This window comes from Octopus sinensis, linkage group LG3 (genome assembly GCF_006345805.1).
Source record: "Octopus sinensis linkage group LG3, ASM634580v1, whole genome shotgun sequence".
NCBI classification, from domain to species: domain Eukaryota; kingdom Metazoa; phylum Mollusca; class Cephalopoda; order Octopoda; family Octopodidae; genus Octopus; species Octopus sinensis.
Genome location: NC_042999.1, coordinates 97,355,601 through 97,374,607, shown reverse-complemented (window position 1 = coordinate 97,374,607; position 19,007 = coordinate 97,355,601). Strand labels below are relative to the sequence as shown.

General features: G+C 32.3%; 1 protein-coding gene across 6 annotated transcripts in view; it reads left to right on the top strand.

The window, feature by feature from the left end:
* LOC115209094 (thyroid receptor-interacting protein 11) overlaps window positions 1-19,007 on the top strand; it is a 149,490-nt gene that overhangs the window by 62,829 nt on the left and 67,654 nt on the right. For 4 of the 6 annotated variants that reach the window (XM_036501182.1, XM_036501183.1, XM_036501184.1 and 1 more), the window contains exons 5-14: window positions 725-801; window positions 1,629-1,752; window positions 1,950-2,084; window positions 2,582-2,613; window positions 3,397-3,511; window positions 4,991-5,062; window positions 8,446-8,541; window positions 8,974-9,093; window positions 9,900-9,992; window positions 14,894-14,986. In XM_036501182.1, coding sequence (XP_036357075.1) covers window positions 725-801; window positions 1,629-1,752; window positions 1,950-2,084; window positions 2,582-2,613; window positions 3,397-3,511; window positions 4,991-5,062; window positions 8,446-8,541; window positions 8,974-9,093; window positions 9,900-9,992; window positions 14,894-14,986 — 957 coding nt within the window. The remainder of the gene's footprint in view (window positions 1-724; window positions 802-1,628; window positions 1,753-1,949; window positions 2,085-2,581; window positions 2,614-3,396; window positions 3,512-4,990; window positions 5,063-8,445; window positions 8,542-8,973; window positions 9,094-9,899; window positions 9,993-14,893; window positions 14,987-19,007) is intronic. The other 2 variants (XM_036501186.1, XM_036501187.1) reach the window with 2 other exon arrangements.

The window sequence follows — 19,007 nt, the reverse complement described above, 5'->3', positions numbered from 1 at the left end:
CGACACAGGTGCCAGACGAGGCTGGCAGACGGCCACGCTCGGATGGTGTTTTTTATGTGCCACCGACACAGGTGCCAGACGAGGCTGGTGAACGGCCATGCTTGGATGGTGTTTTTTTATGTGCCACCGACACAGGTGCCAGACGCCAATACTATAATAATATTATAATAAATTCATAGCATCCTCCAATTTGCTATATACCCTCCACAGCTAGTGATAAACACTGTATAGTGGTTGATATTAGGAAGGGCATCCGGTTGTAGAAATCATGTCAAAGCACATACTGGAGCTCAACATATTCTTGCCTGTATGGAAAATGGGCATTAAATGAGGATGGTGATGAACTTAAATTGTGTGTTCAGAGTTGTGGTTTTAATCCTTCCAAGATTAATAAAATAAATAATAATGACACATTGGGCTATTTCAAACATTTTTTTTTTAACAGAAAAAAAAAAGAATTAATGCTTTTGGGATAAAAAGACATTATTATGCAGCCATTGCCAAAGAAGTAGACAAAATGATTTGCAGTGTTTAGTTGTTCCCCTTTATGTTTTAAGTTTGTATTCTGTAGTGGTTGTCTTGGCTTGTCATCCCTGCAATCAAATGCTAGGGTTTCTTTAATTACCTGTTCCTACTCCTTCTGTGTGCTTATGTTAAAAATCATTATTATGTAATTATGCTGAATTTTGTAGAAAACCTGATAAAGTATTTTGTATGTTTTTAGAACATAGAATTAAATGTACAAGTAGAAAGTTTAAAGAATGACGTTTTGGAAAAACAAGAATTACTGAAAAAAGCATAGTAAGTCATTTTTCTGTTTGAATTAATACTTATCTGTTTTTTCTTTTTCTTTTATGGCTAAAATATCTATTCTCTTTTTGCACTGAAGAGCAAAAAAGAGAAGTTATGATGGTCCTGACATGCTAAAACCACACAATAGTTTCAATCTTAATTTGAAACCATTATTATATCTTTCAGATAAGCATTAATGTCATGACCTCTTTTTCCCTTAGGCTATTTCTACTTAGCCAAAAAGAAACTTAAGCATTGCTATTTGACTTTAAATACTTAAAAACTCTACAAAGGTTGAGAAAAGAAAAAAAAATGTGTATATTTCTGTTAATGAAGATAGTGAGAAGAGTTCTTAGTAATGTGCATGTCTAAATGCTTTCAGTGACAATGATAAAAGCAGCAACACTATATTATTGTATTTCTCCTCAATAAACTTCAATCAGTAACCCATAAGCATTTAAACAGCCGTATCTGGCCCAAATATTCTACCAGTTTTATGTTCACACTGTCCAGATCTAGCTTCTCATGCCTTCCCTACAATAATCACATCATTGAAATGTACAAGATAATGCATGGTTAATTAAAAGCAATGGGAATAAATATGCATTACACTTGATAGAGAAATCTCAATACTAAAGGCTTAAACCTACGTTAAAATTCTTTATTTTACAGAGCCTGTAGAAGAAAAGTAACTCTTCTGGCCTGTGTATTTTCTCACTTACAATGCTAATACTTTCTTTCATTGTCACATAATTTCATTTTTACTTCTGCTATAAATGCAAATCCTTTTGCTTATGTAAGAAATCCAGCATAATCATATTTTTTTTTCTCTTCAGCCTTGCTCTTGAGAGTCTTTCAAACTCCCACCAACAAGACTTAAAGAAAGCAATAGAGAGTAAAGAAAAAGAATGGACCAAAGATAAAGAGAATTTACTGATACAGCTGCAAGATACGGAGAAGGTAAATCATTCTGCCATCAGTGAATTAATGTAGGACAGCAGTCATCAATATTTCAGCTGTATAAAAGTGGATTCAGCTCAGCAAAGACATTGTTTCAAACATGTGACTGCAAATTAACTCCCTTACCAAACATAGCTTAGAAGACATGTACGAAGATGTTTTTGTGTTAACCAATGTCATGTATTATTTTTTAACAGGAACTAGCACTAGCTAAGCAAAAACTTGAAGATGCAGATGTAACTGTTGCTCGGTTACAAGCTGATTTTCATAACCAAGCAGAGAAACTAAAGGCGACAGCTGAAGTTAATCAAAAACACATGAATGAAGGTTTGGTAAGTTTCTTTTGTTATTTCTCTTATTTTTGTTATATGTATTTTTCAAATCAATGAAGTTTTAAGTGTAACTGCAGTTTTGTTATGCTAGGTGCTAGTTTTCATGCTGGTTCAAATGTTTGTTTCCTAAATGTTACCATTGATAAATACTTATAGTTAGGCCAATGTTAGGATCAATATATCTTTAGTTTTAGTTTACTTTGACTAGCAATCACTTGCTCACCCTCATTTCTAATATTTTCATTTTACTTTCACTCACACATAAGAACCAAGCATATATTTTGTGGAAATATTTGTATACTGCAGTTTTAAATTGCTTATCTGTATAGATTGTAAAAATTATACCATGGGTTGTATAATTTAAATGGTTATATTAACTTAGCTCTTAATTGGTTGGTTGATTGACTTATAGTCATTAGAAATAGTTTAGCATTAAAATATCAAGGTTTTTTTCTTTCAATTTCAATTTATAACTCTTTTCTGTAATTATATTTCAGAATAAAGACTCAGACCTCCAAGATCTCCAAAAGTAAGTACAATTTACTAAACTTTGAAGTATATTTTGATATAATTTTCTTAAATTGGCTTTAAAATATTACTAGTCAGGTAATTGAAATCAGTGTTGTAAACCAATAGTTTAAGATTATCTAATTCAAGTAAATGTTTGTCCAGAAAGTGTTTTAAAACCCTGGGCCAACCAAAACCTTATGAGTGGATTTGGTAGATGGAAACTGAAAGAAGACCATTGTGTATGTATATATGGCAGTGTGTGTGTAGTGTTTGAGTCTCCTTGTCTTGGCATCATAAGATTGTTGCAAATGAGTATCACTGTCATACAAGTAGTGTCACACATTTCCAATATTCTGAAAAATGTCTCTGGTCATTGGAAGTATTACTTTCCTTGGAAACAGGTGAGGGTTGGCAACAGGAAGGGCCTAGAACATCTGCCTCAACAAATTCTATCTGGTCCATACAAGCATGGAAAAGTGGATGTTAAATGATGATGATAATTCAAAGAAGTATGCAATGAAGTAATTTCCTATTATCATCTCCAGGCCAATGAAAGGATTTGAACCATGATATGCTCATAAATTATATAGTATTTATTCTTACTATTGTGAAGTAGTATTTATTTTCAGTATGGGCTAGTGATAGTTAAATGATTTTGCTATAGAAGTAGTATACAGTACTAGTCAGAAGGCAGAGCTTCCGTTGACTTGATTAGCTATGTCTATCTAATAATATTTTATGGTTTTAAATAAATTGTCTGCTGCTTACCAAATTTTGACATTTTGTTCTATGTTTTATGCAGAATGGTGGACCAATTAGGAAGTGAACTTGAATCCAAACATCGCTTAGAAGATAACTACATTGAAAAAATCAAGAAGTTAGAAAAGACTCTAGGAAGGAGAGAAAGAGACTTTGAAGTAAGTTTATTCTACATCCTTTAACTTTTCTTTATCTTGCATGTTTTTGACAGTCTTTGATTTTCACACCCTGCTTGTTTTTCTTTTTCATCTTTACTGCCTTTTGTATACTATTTCCAGATTACAAAAGGATTTTTGTCAGTCATGGATTTTATTGAAAAGATGGTGTTTAGTATTTTGTAATCAATGGCTCTTTTTGCAGTGAAACCTTCTGAAAGAGAGCAGCTGTTTTTCTTTAAGTCTCTGTTATAGGCATATCAGAAAATGCTCTGTCAGAGTTGAGGCTGAACAACTAGTTAATTTAGCCTTCTACATAATAGTTATTCTGTACTTTTTAGTTGATATAACTGGTATTTATGTTTTAACAGTTCCAAAGAAATTAAATTTATATCAACCTATGAAAGATTTGATTCTTGAAACAGTAATCTCAGAATTTTTTAAACAGTATTGTTCCTCTATTCTAATTTCTACATCAGCTTTACTACCAGGCTTATTTTTAATATCGCCTTAAATTAATTTAAAACTGGCACTTAGCAAAATCCAGCATCTTTATGACATTTTTTTTAGATTACTTCAAATTGTTGGGTGTTTTTTCAAGGAATTATAAAAATTAGTATAAGTTGAATTTCCAGTTGTTATGTGACATAACAGTGGTTAGAGCATTATGCTCACAATCATGAGGTAGTGAGTTCGATTTCCGGGCCAGGTTGTGGTTGTGTTCTTGAACAAGACATTTTATTTCACATTGCTTCAGTTCACTCATCTGTAGAAATGAGTTGCGACATCACTGGCGCCAAGCTGTATCGGCCTTTGCTTTGCCCTTGAACAACATTGGTAGCATGAGGTGGGGAGGCTGGCATGCATGGGCAACTGCTAGTTTGCCATAAACAACCTTGCTCCGACTTGTGCTTTGAAGGGGAATTTTCTAGGTGCAATTAATTCCATGGTCATTCATGGCCAAAGGTGGGTCCTTATCTGGTCTAAGAGAGATGCACATTTAATTTGTTAGGTCCAGTGATTACAAGTAAGCTTCAACTATCTTATGTGTGTGTGTGTATATATATATATATATATCACATAAATCACTAATAATATTTTTCAAACCTCTCCATCTACATATTGGGTTAACTTATTAGCAAGTGTTCGAATAAAAGAGAAAATATACTGAGGGATTCCCAATTTTAATTGGCTGTTGTGACTGTGATTACACCCCCATTAACTGATGCAAGCATGTGGGTGTTTTATTTCATTTGTTTTGCTGCTGTCTGAAAAATTAACTATTTCATTTGCACACATTTATTTATTTATAAAAGGCTATGACTAATAAATTGTTTTATTTCACAGAATGTTGTGATTTCAATATTTTACACCTTGTTTAAATTTGTAAATGCATTTTTTTCTTTTCTTATAAATTACACTTAATATTGAATAGTTTTATACTGCTTTTTTTTGTGAGTTTTTATTTTTCCTTTCTCTCAGAAATTGTCACAGGTCTTGGAAGCTACTAAACAGATTAAAAGTGACGATGTTCTGTTAGAAAGTCATTACCAGGTCTGTTAATTGCTTTGTGTGACAGTGAATAGCTGCAGCTGCTTCAAGCCTTTATCACTTTTTTTTTTTTAAATAAATAAATCACATATCATTACACATTGCTTTGGTGTGCGGGTTATCATGCTACTCATGCTAACATTATTTTGAATATTTCTTGTTATCCAATAACAACTAATGATTTGTCACCTTTTTTGCACTAGGATTATTTGCTAAGCTAATAACTACTTAATATTTTTTCCACATCTGTTTGGGGAATATTAGGAAATTATATATTGTTGGTTAATTTTACTTCTTAATAACACCAAACTTTCGCTTTATATATATTTTTTCTCTCCAAAGAAAGTCAAGCCTGAAACAAATTTTTATACTCCACAAATTAACTCACTGTTATTTATTTTTATCTAAAAACTTTTATTTTTGCTGATTTTTTTTTTTTGTAAGAAATTAACTTTAGAGCCATCAGAAATCAAATCATTGTCTGAGCATCGATGGCATAGGCTGATATAATGTGTATGAACAAGATATGATAAGGATGAATTGGGTGGAACTAATCAGGTCTGGTTTGAGGACATTATCCACTCATTAATAAAACATTTGATTAAGCATTCAAATTATGAAATTTCTGCCAGTGATTTCATTATCATTGGTTTGGATTGCTAGTAAATATGATGGTTGTGTTGGCAGATGAAAGTATTTTGATATCAGAAATTTCCATTATTCAACATTTAAGTATAATGTTAAAGGGGAAATGTAGACAGGACTTTATATATGTATAAAATAGATTCTTACCTTTTTTGAAGGATTTTCCTTTTGACTTGATAACATTTCCCATACTAAAAAATGTACACCTGCATACACACGCAAAAATAAATTTGAATAATTTGGTTAAACTTGTAGATAGCTTTCTTGGGTCACCTACAACACATGAATATACTATCCTGAAGTATATTTTATATGTTTAAAAACAGTCTTGCTATAGAATAAACCTTTGGACTATTAGGTTACCTACAATTAAACTAAAAAATAACTTCAGTATAGCCAGCTATTAGATCTCCCTACTCTACCCCAAAAAAGCACACACACACACATGCACATATATATGACAAACATCAAATGAAATCTCATAAAAATTCATGAATCTGATATATTGTTGTTTAACCACAGATCAACAAAGATGTTCCAGCCATGAAAATCTCACCCTTTTGTATCCCCAGGACTGTATTGTTCCACAGAACCTACCATTTTTGTGATCTATGAGTCATTTGGCTGCTATTCATAGCAGATCCAACAACCATGTAGAGACTCCCTTATTAGTTTAACTACTGTTTATTTGATACTTGTGCTATGCAGTCAAGAATTTAGGATATATTCCTAGGTTTCATTTCACAGCCAGATTTAAAAAAAATTTTGGTGACGTGTTAATGTTTGGTAAATATTTTTACTGGCACAACCCTTCTAGTTTATTTAGTATACAAATTCTACAATCATACTTAATCAGTAAAGTGTATCATCTTCCTCAGCAAAATCATAGATTACATTTTTTTCTTTGAGTCTAATTTGGAATCTGCAGTAGTTATTTTACAAGGCCCCAATCACACATTTCAATCCAGACTAAACTAATTTTTTTTCCAGAAATTTCCTCATTGGTAATTTCAAATAACTTGATTTCACTTTTATCCTCATCTTAAAGTACCTTAGTTATTTGAAAATCCTCTATACCAACATCTCCATCTCTTCTTCTCTTAAAAACCACCCACTGTGACTGTCTTTTTTCACCTTCAACTTTTTTTTTTATCCTATGATTCTGCAATACACAGGATGCAAATTGAGCCATTCTTACTCTAATGCATTCTTCTGCAACTGTCTTTCATCTGATGTACATTCTACTTCACTCTGTCTGTTTCAGTCATCTTTTCTATCTCATAAGTGCACTTATAGTTTATATGCTTTGTTTCTTTGCCTGGGTAAGCACTTCTAGCCAAACATTCTCATATAATCTTATCTGTCAAGAAGGTGTTGTTTGTGTTGTAGATTAGATCCTGAACTCTTACTTTTAAAAATACTGGTAGCACAAAAAGAGCTACATTCTACACTGATTTGATTTATTGATGATTTTTATTTAAAATCAAAAACCTCTGCATATATAACATTACTGTTTATTTATTTCAAATCACCAATTATATAACTGGCTATGTAAAAGATGATGATGACAACAAGTGAAGCTGCTTAGCACAGATTGACCTTGAACTCTGTTGTGCTCACTTCCACTGCTTGCAAGGAAGGTGTGTAGCATGTGATCATCACATTGACCATGACAGAGAAAGTTTTCATGGAGATACCTGCTCAGAGGCCTATGCAAAATTGCAGAAAGTGTATGGAGAGGAGTGTATGAGCCGCACACAAGTGTACAAGTGGTTCAGATGTTTCCAAGATGGCTGAAAATATGTCAATATTGATGAATGTTTTGGGAGACCTGCAACCAGCAAAACTGGGAAAAACAACGCAGATGTGCATGCAGCTGTGAGGGAAAATCGTTGAATCACTATCCATGAGTTAGCAGATGTACAGATTAGTTGTGGTTCAGTTCAGTCCATTATCACTGGAGATTGGGGTATAAGATGTGTGCCTGCCAAGTTTGTGCCAAAAAAACTGCTTTCAGCTGACCAAAAAGACTCTCAGGTTTCAGTTGCACAAGATTTCCTTGACTGTGTTGAGAAAGATGAAAAGTGTTTGAAACTTTGTAGGCCTCTGAGCAGGTATCGCCGAGCTTTTGGCAAAATTTGATGCAGATTCTCTGCTCAACTTTCTGTCATGGTCAATACGATGATCACACACTATACACCTTCCTTCCAAGCACTACTGTAAACAGTGGATGTGAACTAGTGCGCATGCACGGCAGAGTTCAAGGTCAGTCTGTGCCAAGTGGCTTCACTCTCTGTGCTTTAGCTTCGTTACTATGGCAACAGTCCAGATACTTATTGATCAGACCATGTATGTGTGTGTGTGTGTATATATATATATATATATATATGTATACACACACACACAGTTGTAGCCAAAAGTTTGGAACATTTTTTTTTTATATTAAAATTGTTATGGCCAAGTACAATTTGATTCAAATATGACTTTGGTGGGCATTTAATATAAAAATTCCATTTTTCAAACCAATGTTCCAAACTTTTTGGCCAAGTAATAATATATTGCAAATTAAATATAACTTCAGGCATTTAAAATAAAAATTCTAATTTTCAGACCTATGTTCCCAACTTTTGACCATGACTGTATATATTTCTGCTAGTAAGACCATTATAAGCACATGCATTTACATTTGTGTACTATTCGAAGAAAGAACACTGTAAATATAATACATGTTCTCTATTCAGGATATGATAGATGACAAACAAGAAAACATCAAGAAGATGGAGTCAGAGATTCAGCAGCTGAATACATCTATGAATGAAAAGGGAGACTCTGTAGCTGTAAGTCAATGTTTTTTTATTTTATTTTCATTTTTTAATTATATCTTTATTTCTGTTATGTTTATTAGAAGGTACATAAAAATATGACTCATATGATTGTCTTTATGACAATTATACTTTGAGTTGTAAACACTCACTAAGTTCAAAGCAAGAACAGTTATTAAGCTCTGGTTATTGCCATTCCTTCTCATATTGCATTCATGATAAGGCTTTTTAAAGTTGGAATACAAACTGATTTTCTTTTTCTATCAACATTATTTTGTCTTCCAATACACTGATCTACTTTCTTGCATTCATTCGTCAATGCAACAAACAAATTCATATATTTTGCAATAATTTTGATACAAGTACATTTAAATTAATCTTTTTGAATTATTGATATTTTTTGAGTCTAGTATTATATTCTAAATATCTTTTCTCTTTCTTTGTTAGCTCCTAGAACAACAATTGAAGAAAGTAGAAAGTGAATTAGAGACTGAAAAAACTAATGGCCTCAAAAAGAACAAGTTAATTAAAGGCCTTACCCAGAATCTGCAAGAAAAACGAAATGAGGTACATATTTGTGTATAATACTTCTGCCTTAGTAATCTAATCAGTATATAATTATGTCTATACACCTACTGTTTTACTTTCATTTTTCCATGAGCAGGATAGTTTATTTAGGAGAGGCTGTTTTTCTAATAAACAACTTGTACATTTCCTGATAGGTAAATGAAACTGGCAATGTTAAGTCTTTTGTTTAGCAATACACTACAATGACAGTTACTAGATCTGAACTTATGGTCTGTAGTAGCATCTTAGAACCTGATTTTATTTTACACACCTACATTATCAGTTGTTGTTAAGCATTGAAATAGTAATATTCTTTGTTTTATAAATTAGTTGTTTCATCAAATCTACATGAAGCTTAGTGGTAGTGAGACTTAAGTATACTGGGTCACTAACCACACAGTCATAATTTCATTCCTTATTACAGACTATGAATTGTGCCTCAGGGCAATGTATGTAAGCATGTCCATGTATTTCAGTAGTAGTGAAGTTTCAAGAATCTGATTATATCATTACCTACTTGTATATGGACTCAAAACACTTCACCATAAACGTACATGATTGCTCTATTGTTATGTGGTATGTGTATAAAAATGACAAAGTGAAGAGAATTTTTATTGACTTTGATATAAATTATTTTTTTAAATGTCTTTCATGCTTATTATTTTTGATATTATCAATACGTTTGTTTACATTGCATAAATAGCAGATTATATTCAATGTGTGTATAATGTGTTATATGTTGCATATAACACAAGTTATATGTTGACATATTAGTTAGCAGTGTTCAATTGACTCACCTTTACCAGATACAAGAACTGCAGAAACATATTCTCAAAGACAAAGAAGATCTGAACAAAACTCGACAGGAATTATATGAAGTTAGTCTGCAGAAACACAAAGTAAGATACTTTGTCCTTCCTATTTAGATTTATAATCCATATGTTTGTTATACATACTGTATTGTTTTAGAAGGAAATATTTTGATTTTGTTAATATAGCTATAAACAATTTAACCTTGTTCTTTTTAGCTATACTTTATAGTAGAAGATTTCAGTGAAGAATTAAATTGTTTTTATTTACATTATTTACATTTGACGGATATTTGTCCTCATCTTGTTTGTTGTTAACACAACGTTTCGGCTGATATATCCTCCAGCCTTCATCAGGTGCCTTGGGGAAATTTCGAACCTGGCTTCCCATTCCTAAGGTATTTTCAATGTTGTTGTTCTTATTATTATCATCATCATCATCATCATCATTATTCAGGTCACTGCCTGGAATCGAACTCGGAATCTTGGGGTTAGTAGCCTCAAGATTCCGAGTTCGATTCCAGGCAGTGACCTGAACAACAACAACAACAACAACAATAATAATAATAATAATAATAATAATAATAATAATAATAACAACAACAACAACATTCAAAATACCCTAGGAATGAGAACCCAGGTTCGAAATTTCCCCAAGACACCTAATGAAGGCTGGAGGTATATCAGCTGAAACGTGTTAACAACAAGCAGGATGAGGACAAATATCCATCAAATGTAAATGATGTAAATAATGTACATAGTTCCTCATCTCTTAAATATAGAACTGTATTAAATTGTTTTTATAATGTTTCAGGTGTCCCAGTTTGTGTCAGTTTTTCTCAATGTTTGATGTAAAATATTCGGTATTATGCTATGGAGTCTGATAAGGACATTTATTACAAATGGACTTGAATTATTCTTTATCTTTTTTTAAAAAAAATAGCTATAAATGATCCATTTAAAGAGAATGGCAGCAATAGAAGTTGCTAGTTCTATGGCAGTGCTTTAAATTAGCTGTAATGGTTTTAAAATTTCAGCATACATAAATCTCACAATATTGAAGTTTATACCATTGAAGTTTATACTATTGAAGTTTATACCATATAAAGAATAGTTTTGCGGTGATCTTTACAAATGACAATATTATTTCTCTTTTGTCTTGAGAAAAACAAAACTCTACATTATTTATGCTTTTTATATTGCTTTCTTGGGAAAAGGAAAGCTTGTAATATGCTTTTAATGAATTCTTTTTAAAATTACTAATATTATCAAGGGACAGGTCTAGTTTTTATGTTTACACATTACCTTATGCAAACCATCTTTCACATTTAATGATTCAGAACTGTTAATTAAAGAGATCTTTCTTGGCTATAGTTTTAAAGATGTAGAACTGGTCCAATTAGTTAACTATCTTCAAGCAAGTTCGAAGTCATCAATTAAATTCATCCTCATAATCATTCCCTCATTCCCTCTCATGACTACTTTTAAATCTTCAGTTCATTTTGTATTTGTTGTTACCCTCTTACTCCAAATTATTGTTGTATTGTTGCTATAAACATTGTTATTGTAATCAATTTTATTATTGCATGTTCAGACACCTGCAATCCAGGCATGATTAGGCCACAAAAAGTTAAGCCTCATTGGGGAGATGATACAAGATAAAGACAGCTATACTGGCAAACTAATAAGCATTTCTAGTCTTGTATTTCCTAACAATGTTTAATAAAGTACGAATCTTTTTTAATAAAGGTGAAAATCATTCTTAGCCTTTATTAGCAGTTGGAAGCATATCCAGCTATAAAAATATGCAAATATTCAAACTTGCTACAAAACTCCTGTCTATATTTTGCACAAAAAAAAAAGAGTAAGAGTGGGATTAAAGTGGTCAAAAGCAGAGAAACAAAACAAATTAATGTAAATCAAATTAAATTATTAATTATTGAAGTGATGAAATTTATGACTTCCATGACTTATGACTCCTACTGGAGTCGTATGTCATGTTAGCACAGCCAGAAGCACTCATCATTCTCTCAATCAAACTGTTTGTATATTAGCCAATAACTGGAATAAATCAACCAGTGGTGTGTATTCACAAAGAAAACTACAGATATCAGGTACTATACAAACAGTCTAAAGACAATATGTTTGGTTCTGATGTCATCTGTGCTGAAGAAACCAAACTCATTTGAAATTGGGGTACTTTGAATCAGATTCATCATATTCTCACAAGTTTTAACTCCCAATATTTTAGACCATGGCTAAATTATTCTATTCTCATATAGAATTAATTCACTTACTCAGCAGTATGCAACGTAATTTTTCTCTTTCTAAATTTTAGTGTCTTAGATAATAATATTGGTTGAAACAATAGAATCTAATAAATATTAGTTTCCAATGCTCATTGTTGTTTTATAAGATCTACTAAGTAGTAGATACTATAAAACAGCTACTAGATTGAACTAAGAATTCTAAGTATCTTTGCCAGAAACACGGTGCAGTGTCATTTGTAAGTTATGAGCTGTTGATCATCTTACCAGTAGCCTTGTTTATTAATTTGTATGGCCGTCTGTGGTCTAAGGCAATTTAGAGACTTTCTTATTAATTAACATTTTTTAGTTTTACATTAAAAAGCTTGTTGTTATTATTTAACTTATTAATCTAATTGATGTTGTACTACATTAAACATTAGAAATAAATTTATTTATTTGTTTTAAATTAAATATCATAGTTTGGTTTTCACAATGAAACATTTTATTGCAAACATCTTAAAAACTTTTCCTAATCTATTAAAATCAAAAGGTATCAGAACCTGGATTGTTGGTGTTCTTGTTGATGTTATTTATTTCATTGAGTTTGAATTAATTGTCTTTTCATTTTGTTTGTTGTTATTGCTTAAATATTTTTTCACAGCAATTAGGTAGAACCTCTTTTTGTTTTTTGTTTTTTTTTGTTATAATTTTGATTTTTTTGTTTCCTTTATCTAATTCATTAGTTGATTACAATCTTGTCATCTTTCAAGGTGAGATGCGTGCTTCATGTGTTCATCTGTATGTGCATTCATTCTATCTGGCTGACATCTTAGAAGTCTTTGATCATTTTCAATACCAGAACCACTATTTCTACTTATACTTTTATAATTTTCACAAGAATTTTCTTTAAAATGACTCAAAAAACCCAAAATTTAATTTTAGATTATAAAAAAAAGTACTTTGTAACTACAACTATCAAAGTTACATTAAGTATATTCGAAGAATACTTAAGAAGTTGATCATCCAATTTAATATTTGCATAATATTTCATGCTAACCAAAACATAAATATTATACTGATAATGATAAATATTATGTAGTTGCCAGTGAAATTGATTATGAAAGTTTATATAATTTCTATAGAGAATAGTGAAAGAGTCTTTGAAAATATTTACATTTCATTTATAATGAAATATCAAGTGTTCACTCCTTCTTAGGCTATAGCTATGAATGCACATATTATATTCATTTTTCGTCAATTCCATTCTCCTATTATTAGATTTTTATGTAGTGATTTTAATTTTTTAATTTTTGTTTATTTTTGATTTTGAAACTATTAACCGATGCCAAAACATTTTTGCTGTATCTAAAATTACATATTAAACCCAGTAAAGTAAATTTAAATATTTTGGAAAATATGGTTTGATTTGGTGGACATTAGGTACCCCAATTAGTGTTCTGGTGCACCCCAGTTAGTGTTCTGATGATTGATCTGGTACTGTCACAAATTGATTTTGTTCTATTTGGAAGAAATTCTATTAAGTGTTTCCTATTCTAGTAACTGGTGTTTATCTTTACATGTTGAAGAGCATGTTCACAATGTTTGTGTTGTAGTGTACTGCTCTGTAGTAGTGAGACCTATAGTGTGAACATTTGTTAATTAAACTACCTCATTTGCAAATGGTAGTGACACTATTACCATCAGATATGTCTTCCTGCAGAACATACTGATAGAAAGCCTTTTCCGGACTGAAGAGCCATTTCTGTCTGATATTGAAGATACTATCAGAGAGAAGATAATATTGGTTCACCTACAAAGCATATGTAAGGACAGGTGGTCACACAAGGTGCCATTTTCAAATAGGACAGCACCTCTTCTCTTTAAGGACAGCCAAAAACATTGCTAAATTGACACCAACTGTGTTTTGAGGCATCTTAGTATTGATATTTACCTCACATACAGTGGGTAGAAAGCAGTATTCGGACATTCAGTTCACTACTCAGCCAACAACACCACATTGCTTCTGTCTGGCTGAAGACAGAAAGACAAAGTAAGATTCAGCCATATCAAAGTTATCCTGATAAAAAAAAAATTCATTTACAGTAAATAACAATTGGAATAACTGTGTTGGAGCAATAATTAAAATTTGAATTTTTATTTTTAAACTACTGAAGAGTTAAGGTAGTAAGAGGGAGTATTTCATTGGTTTGATAGGTTTTTGTAACGAACCTATGAATTTAGCATCATTCTATTCATAGAGCAACAACTAGAGTTTGTATAATATGCGTCAAATTTAAACTATTCACAAACATTAGAGCTGTCCCTCTCCTCACTGCTTTATCTGTGAGCATGTGACTGAAGACAATACTGGCATTTGTTGAAATAGTTTCCATGAATTAACAATAGCTTTTGAAATAATGGTAGAAATATGTTTAAAACATTTATTGAATTGCTGAGTAAATCTCCATTTATTTCAGACTTTTGGGTATAGCTGAAGCTGTTTTGGTTTTTTAATTCATTCAGTTGCTGTACATTCAGTTACATTTGCATGGTTGTATTTATAATTGTTGCTGAATTGTTTCATTAACTTTAACTTGCCCAACTCAACACTCCTGTTTATTGTGTATGTGTGTGTGTGCGTGCGTGCCAGAGAGAGAGAGAGAGAGAGAGATACCTGTTGTTATTTTTTTTGTTTTTTGATGTTGCTGTGCTGATGTGGCTTTACTGATCACCACTTACCAGGACATCGAAAAACAACACAGTACCATGTTTTCAAAAGATGAGCTTATTGAAAAGTTACAAAGACATGTTCGCGAAAAGGAGCTAAACAATCAGGTAGATTTACTCTGACCATGTGTCCATCATCTGTCCCCTTTTTTCTGGCTTGGGTGTTGCTCTGCTTCAATCTTTTGCTGCTACTAAAATAACTGCATCTTTAGATTTAGTTGGTGTATGCTCCCATTAATAATACTACTTCTGTTACTTCCTTCATCACTATCACCACCTCATCATCTTTATTGAAAGTACCTCCCTTCTTTTTATTACTACTATTATTCATCATTTAAAATAATTGCAATTTTCTCATTAAGTTTCATATTCCTTTTCCCCTTATTTCACTCATATCATTTCATTAAATGGTAATATCTAATGCTTCTTCCTTCATAATTCTCTGCATAAAAATTAGCATTCTTCTAATGTATTTCATGTATGCTAAACATAAGATTAGTCAGATTAGGGTCAGTTTATGGTGGCCAATTGTTTTTTTTTTCACTTGCTAAGGTAACAGACAGGTAAGTAAACAAAAATAATAAAAAATATTGGTTTTGTTAAATGATGGAGACAAGCTGTTCATCAGACTAAAGTTAATAACATTAATCATGATTAGCAAATATAAAATATCATTGTAGTTAATAGTTATAAAGGCTTAAAAACTAATATCAGTAGTTTAGTGTGTAAAATAACAATAATAATAATATAATCAAACACAAAATGATTTTCTATACATCATATATTCCTGTGTTTGTACACAAGATTTGAATACCACTAATTTTGTTTAATGAACCATGACAGATTTGTCATCCAACTTCACACACTAAAGATAAAATGTAACAAGTACACTCACAAGGGTTTCTGGTTCCAGTGACTGGGATTGCAGCCATACTGGCACATTATCTTGAAAGGTTTAGTTGATTGTATCAACCCCAATCTTTGTTTTATTAATGTACATTTGTCAGATTGCTAAGCCTCACTTTCTGTGACTGTTTTTTGTATGTTAGCATATGTGTGTCCATACCTGTCTGTGTGTAACTGTGTGTGTTTAGAGTGAGAAGAGGTGGGAGGTTAACTAATTATTTAATAGTAAAAAGTATCATGGACTGACTGATATAATCACACAAAGTTGCTACTTAATGTGCATTATTTTTTTTAATATGTCACATGCTTGTCTGTGTTTGTGAGCGTGCATGCAGGCATATGTGTGTGAATGCACAGAAACTGAAGATACCTGTTATATGAGTGTTTGTGTATGTGTTGATACTTCTTCATGTCCGTCATGGTGAAAATATTTACCTTGTCAAACGTAGGTGTTTTCTAGGTCAAAAAATGTGATTTTTAAAGTGCTTTAGTTCCATTAATAAGGAATTTAATATAAAAAAAAAAATGATGGATCCAACTTCAACACTTATAGCATCAAACCGGATGCTTATATAATCTAGCTGGTATTTTACTGTCAACTATTTTACTTTCGTTCATTGATAGTTTCATTTTATAAGAAATCACTTTTTAACCTGGAAATTACCTATATTTGATGAAGTGAATGGTCTTAGATACAAAGAAATTCTAGTTTATTGTGTTAACTAAATATTGTTAATAAAGGTGTTATAGAACAAACCTGAAAACATGTGGTTATGAAGTAGTATTCTTAACCACTCAGCACATATGTGTATATATATAATTTAAACAACATATATTTACAGAGTTATGCAGTATGAATCCCACCTATCTGACATTTCTATCTTCTATTTTTTCTATTCTTCAGAGAATATTTCTTCATGATTCCGAAAAAAATATATAAATTTTAAAATTCCATTTTTTTACAAATTTTTTGCTGTCTTAATATCTATTTTGGAGTACACAACCAGCTGCAACTTTTTCATTTTTGATTTACATTTTTTTTTTTTTTTCATGAATTGATAATATTAAACAGATTATACTCCTTCAAAAAAACATTTGATCTATGGTTAATGTTAGTGTTTTGTTGTATGGTTAGGATTATGTTTTAAGGTAGAGTTACGTAGAGAAAGAAAATAAGTGGGGAAAAATGTCCAGTGTAAGGAAGGTGTAGTTTTTGATGGGATGCATATTAATGAAAATATGGTCTTAATTACAATACCTTTCTAATCTCTGACAACAAGGATATCTTCCAGATTTTTATGTGACACGTTCCCAAAATGTGACTTTGTTATTTCCCTTCAGGGGTAGGGAAGGAATAAACAGGACTAGCTTTGTTTTGTTATACTTCTTTTTAAAAGGGAAGGAGAGATGTAAGTACAAAGACCAAACAACTGTATGCATTAGTAGTGACACAGTCACAATCGGTGATGCATGCTCAATGAACAATGTGATGACAAGTGATGATTAATGGTAACTAAGACTGTGATGATTAGATCAAGAGAGTAGGAACTCGTGACACCACAAAGAAAATAAACAATGGATCTGCCAATATGGAAGAGGGTGGTAGACAGTAGTTACTAAACTGTAGTTAAGATGAATTTACATCATCATTGTTTAACATCCGCCTTCCATGCTGGCATGGATTGGACGGTTTGACAGGAACTGGCCAGGCAGAAGACTGCACCAGACTTCTGTGTCTGTTTTGGCTTCGTTTTTATGGCTAAATGCCCTTCCTAATACCAACCACCCTGCAAAGTGAACTGAGTGCTTTTTACATGGCACCAGCACAGGCAAGTTCAGTTTTGGCAGTTTTTACAGCTGGATGCTCTTCCAAATGCTAAACACTTCACAGTGTAGACTAAATGCTTTTTATATGGCACCAGTTTTGGCAGAGTCACCAAGTAACTTGCAAGACAAAGAACCTTTGAGAGGGGAAGGGACGTTGGAGGAGGTGATTTTGTGTCAGATAATGACAGAGACAGAAACAGGTGTCTTGCTGTAGAGGGGTAACAATCACCTTTGATGTTTACAAGTTTAACTCAGTAATATTTCAGCTAAACACACAAACTGTTGGAATGAATTCAAGATAATTTTTGAATGTTCTAATAATTCTGCCTACATTCAATCTTGGGTATCTCTTACCAGGATAATGAGAAACTAAAAAATAATGAGAAGAGCTGGCATGGAAAGTTTGTAGAAAGTGGTGACTAAGTGGTTGATATGGTTTCCTGGGAGACGTGTGGCTTAGTGGTTAGGGTGTTGGACTCACAATTGTAAGATTACGATTTCGATTCCTGGACCAGGCAACACATTGTGTTCTTCAGCAAAACACTTCACTTCACATTGCTCTGGTCCACTCAGCTGTAGAAATGAGTACCACTTGAAAAAAATGTTTTCTATGAGATGCATGTCATGCATGAAGTGCTTGGTTGGTTTGATTACACAATAAATAACTTTCATATTTTGTATCATAAGTAAATCTAATGTGAATATTGTAGGAGTGTGTATGTGAATGCATGCATGTGTGTGAAAATAAGATAGCATTTTGAATAATCATGCCTGTTAATAAAGAGGTGGCTCAAGCAGAAACCAAGTAGCCTTGTTGGGTCAGTAGTGTTTTGAATGTTTGCATACCACTCTCTACTTATTGTTGTGTAGCTCAGCTATAGGTGAGCATCACACATTCTGACAACTGAGATTATTACAGAGGGTAGGCTTAAGAGAAAGGCTGACAAAAACATGGTTGATGTTGTTATGGCTTGCATGACATGTTAGGACAGGCATTATGTTGGACATTTGCACATTGGCTTCTGCTAGTTGCCTGGTAGAGTGTGATGGAATTCAGTTGTTGGATAGCAATTGATGATATAGAAATTGACTGAAGCTACTGTGCAGTTGGGTTTGTCAATCATGAGCTTTATTGTCTTTTGGCTCACATTTGTATTATTGTAAACCAAGCATGAGAGTTATCCTTTTTGTGTGGATAGTCCTTCAGATAGTCCAGACTATAATGTAAGGACTTCTCAAGTGAGCCGGAAGAAAGTTAATGTGACAGCTTGCATGGAACATTGATAATGATGATCAACTCTGATACTTGCCTGAACATCCTAATGTAGTGCATGTTCTACAACTTATAGCTACACATTGCCATCACACCTGTTAACTCTCAACCTCAGCAGTACTT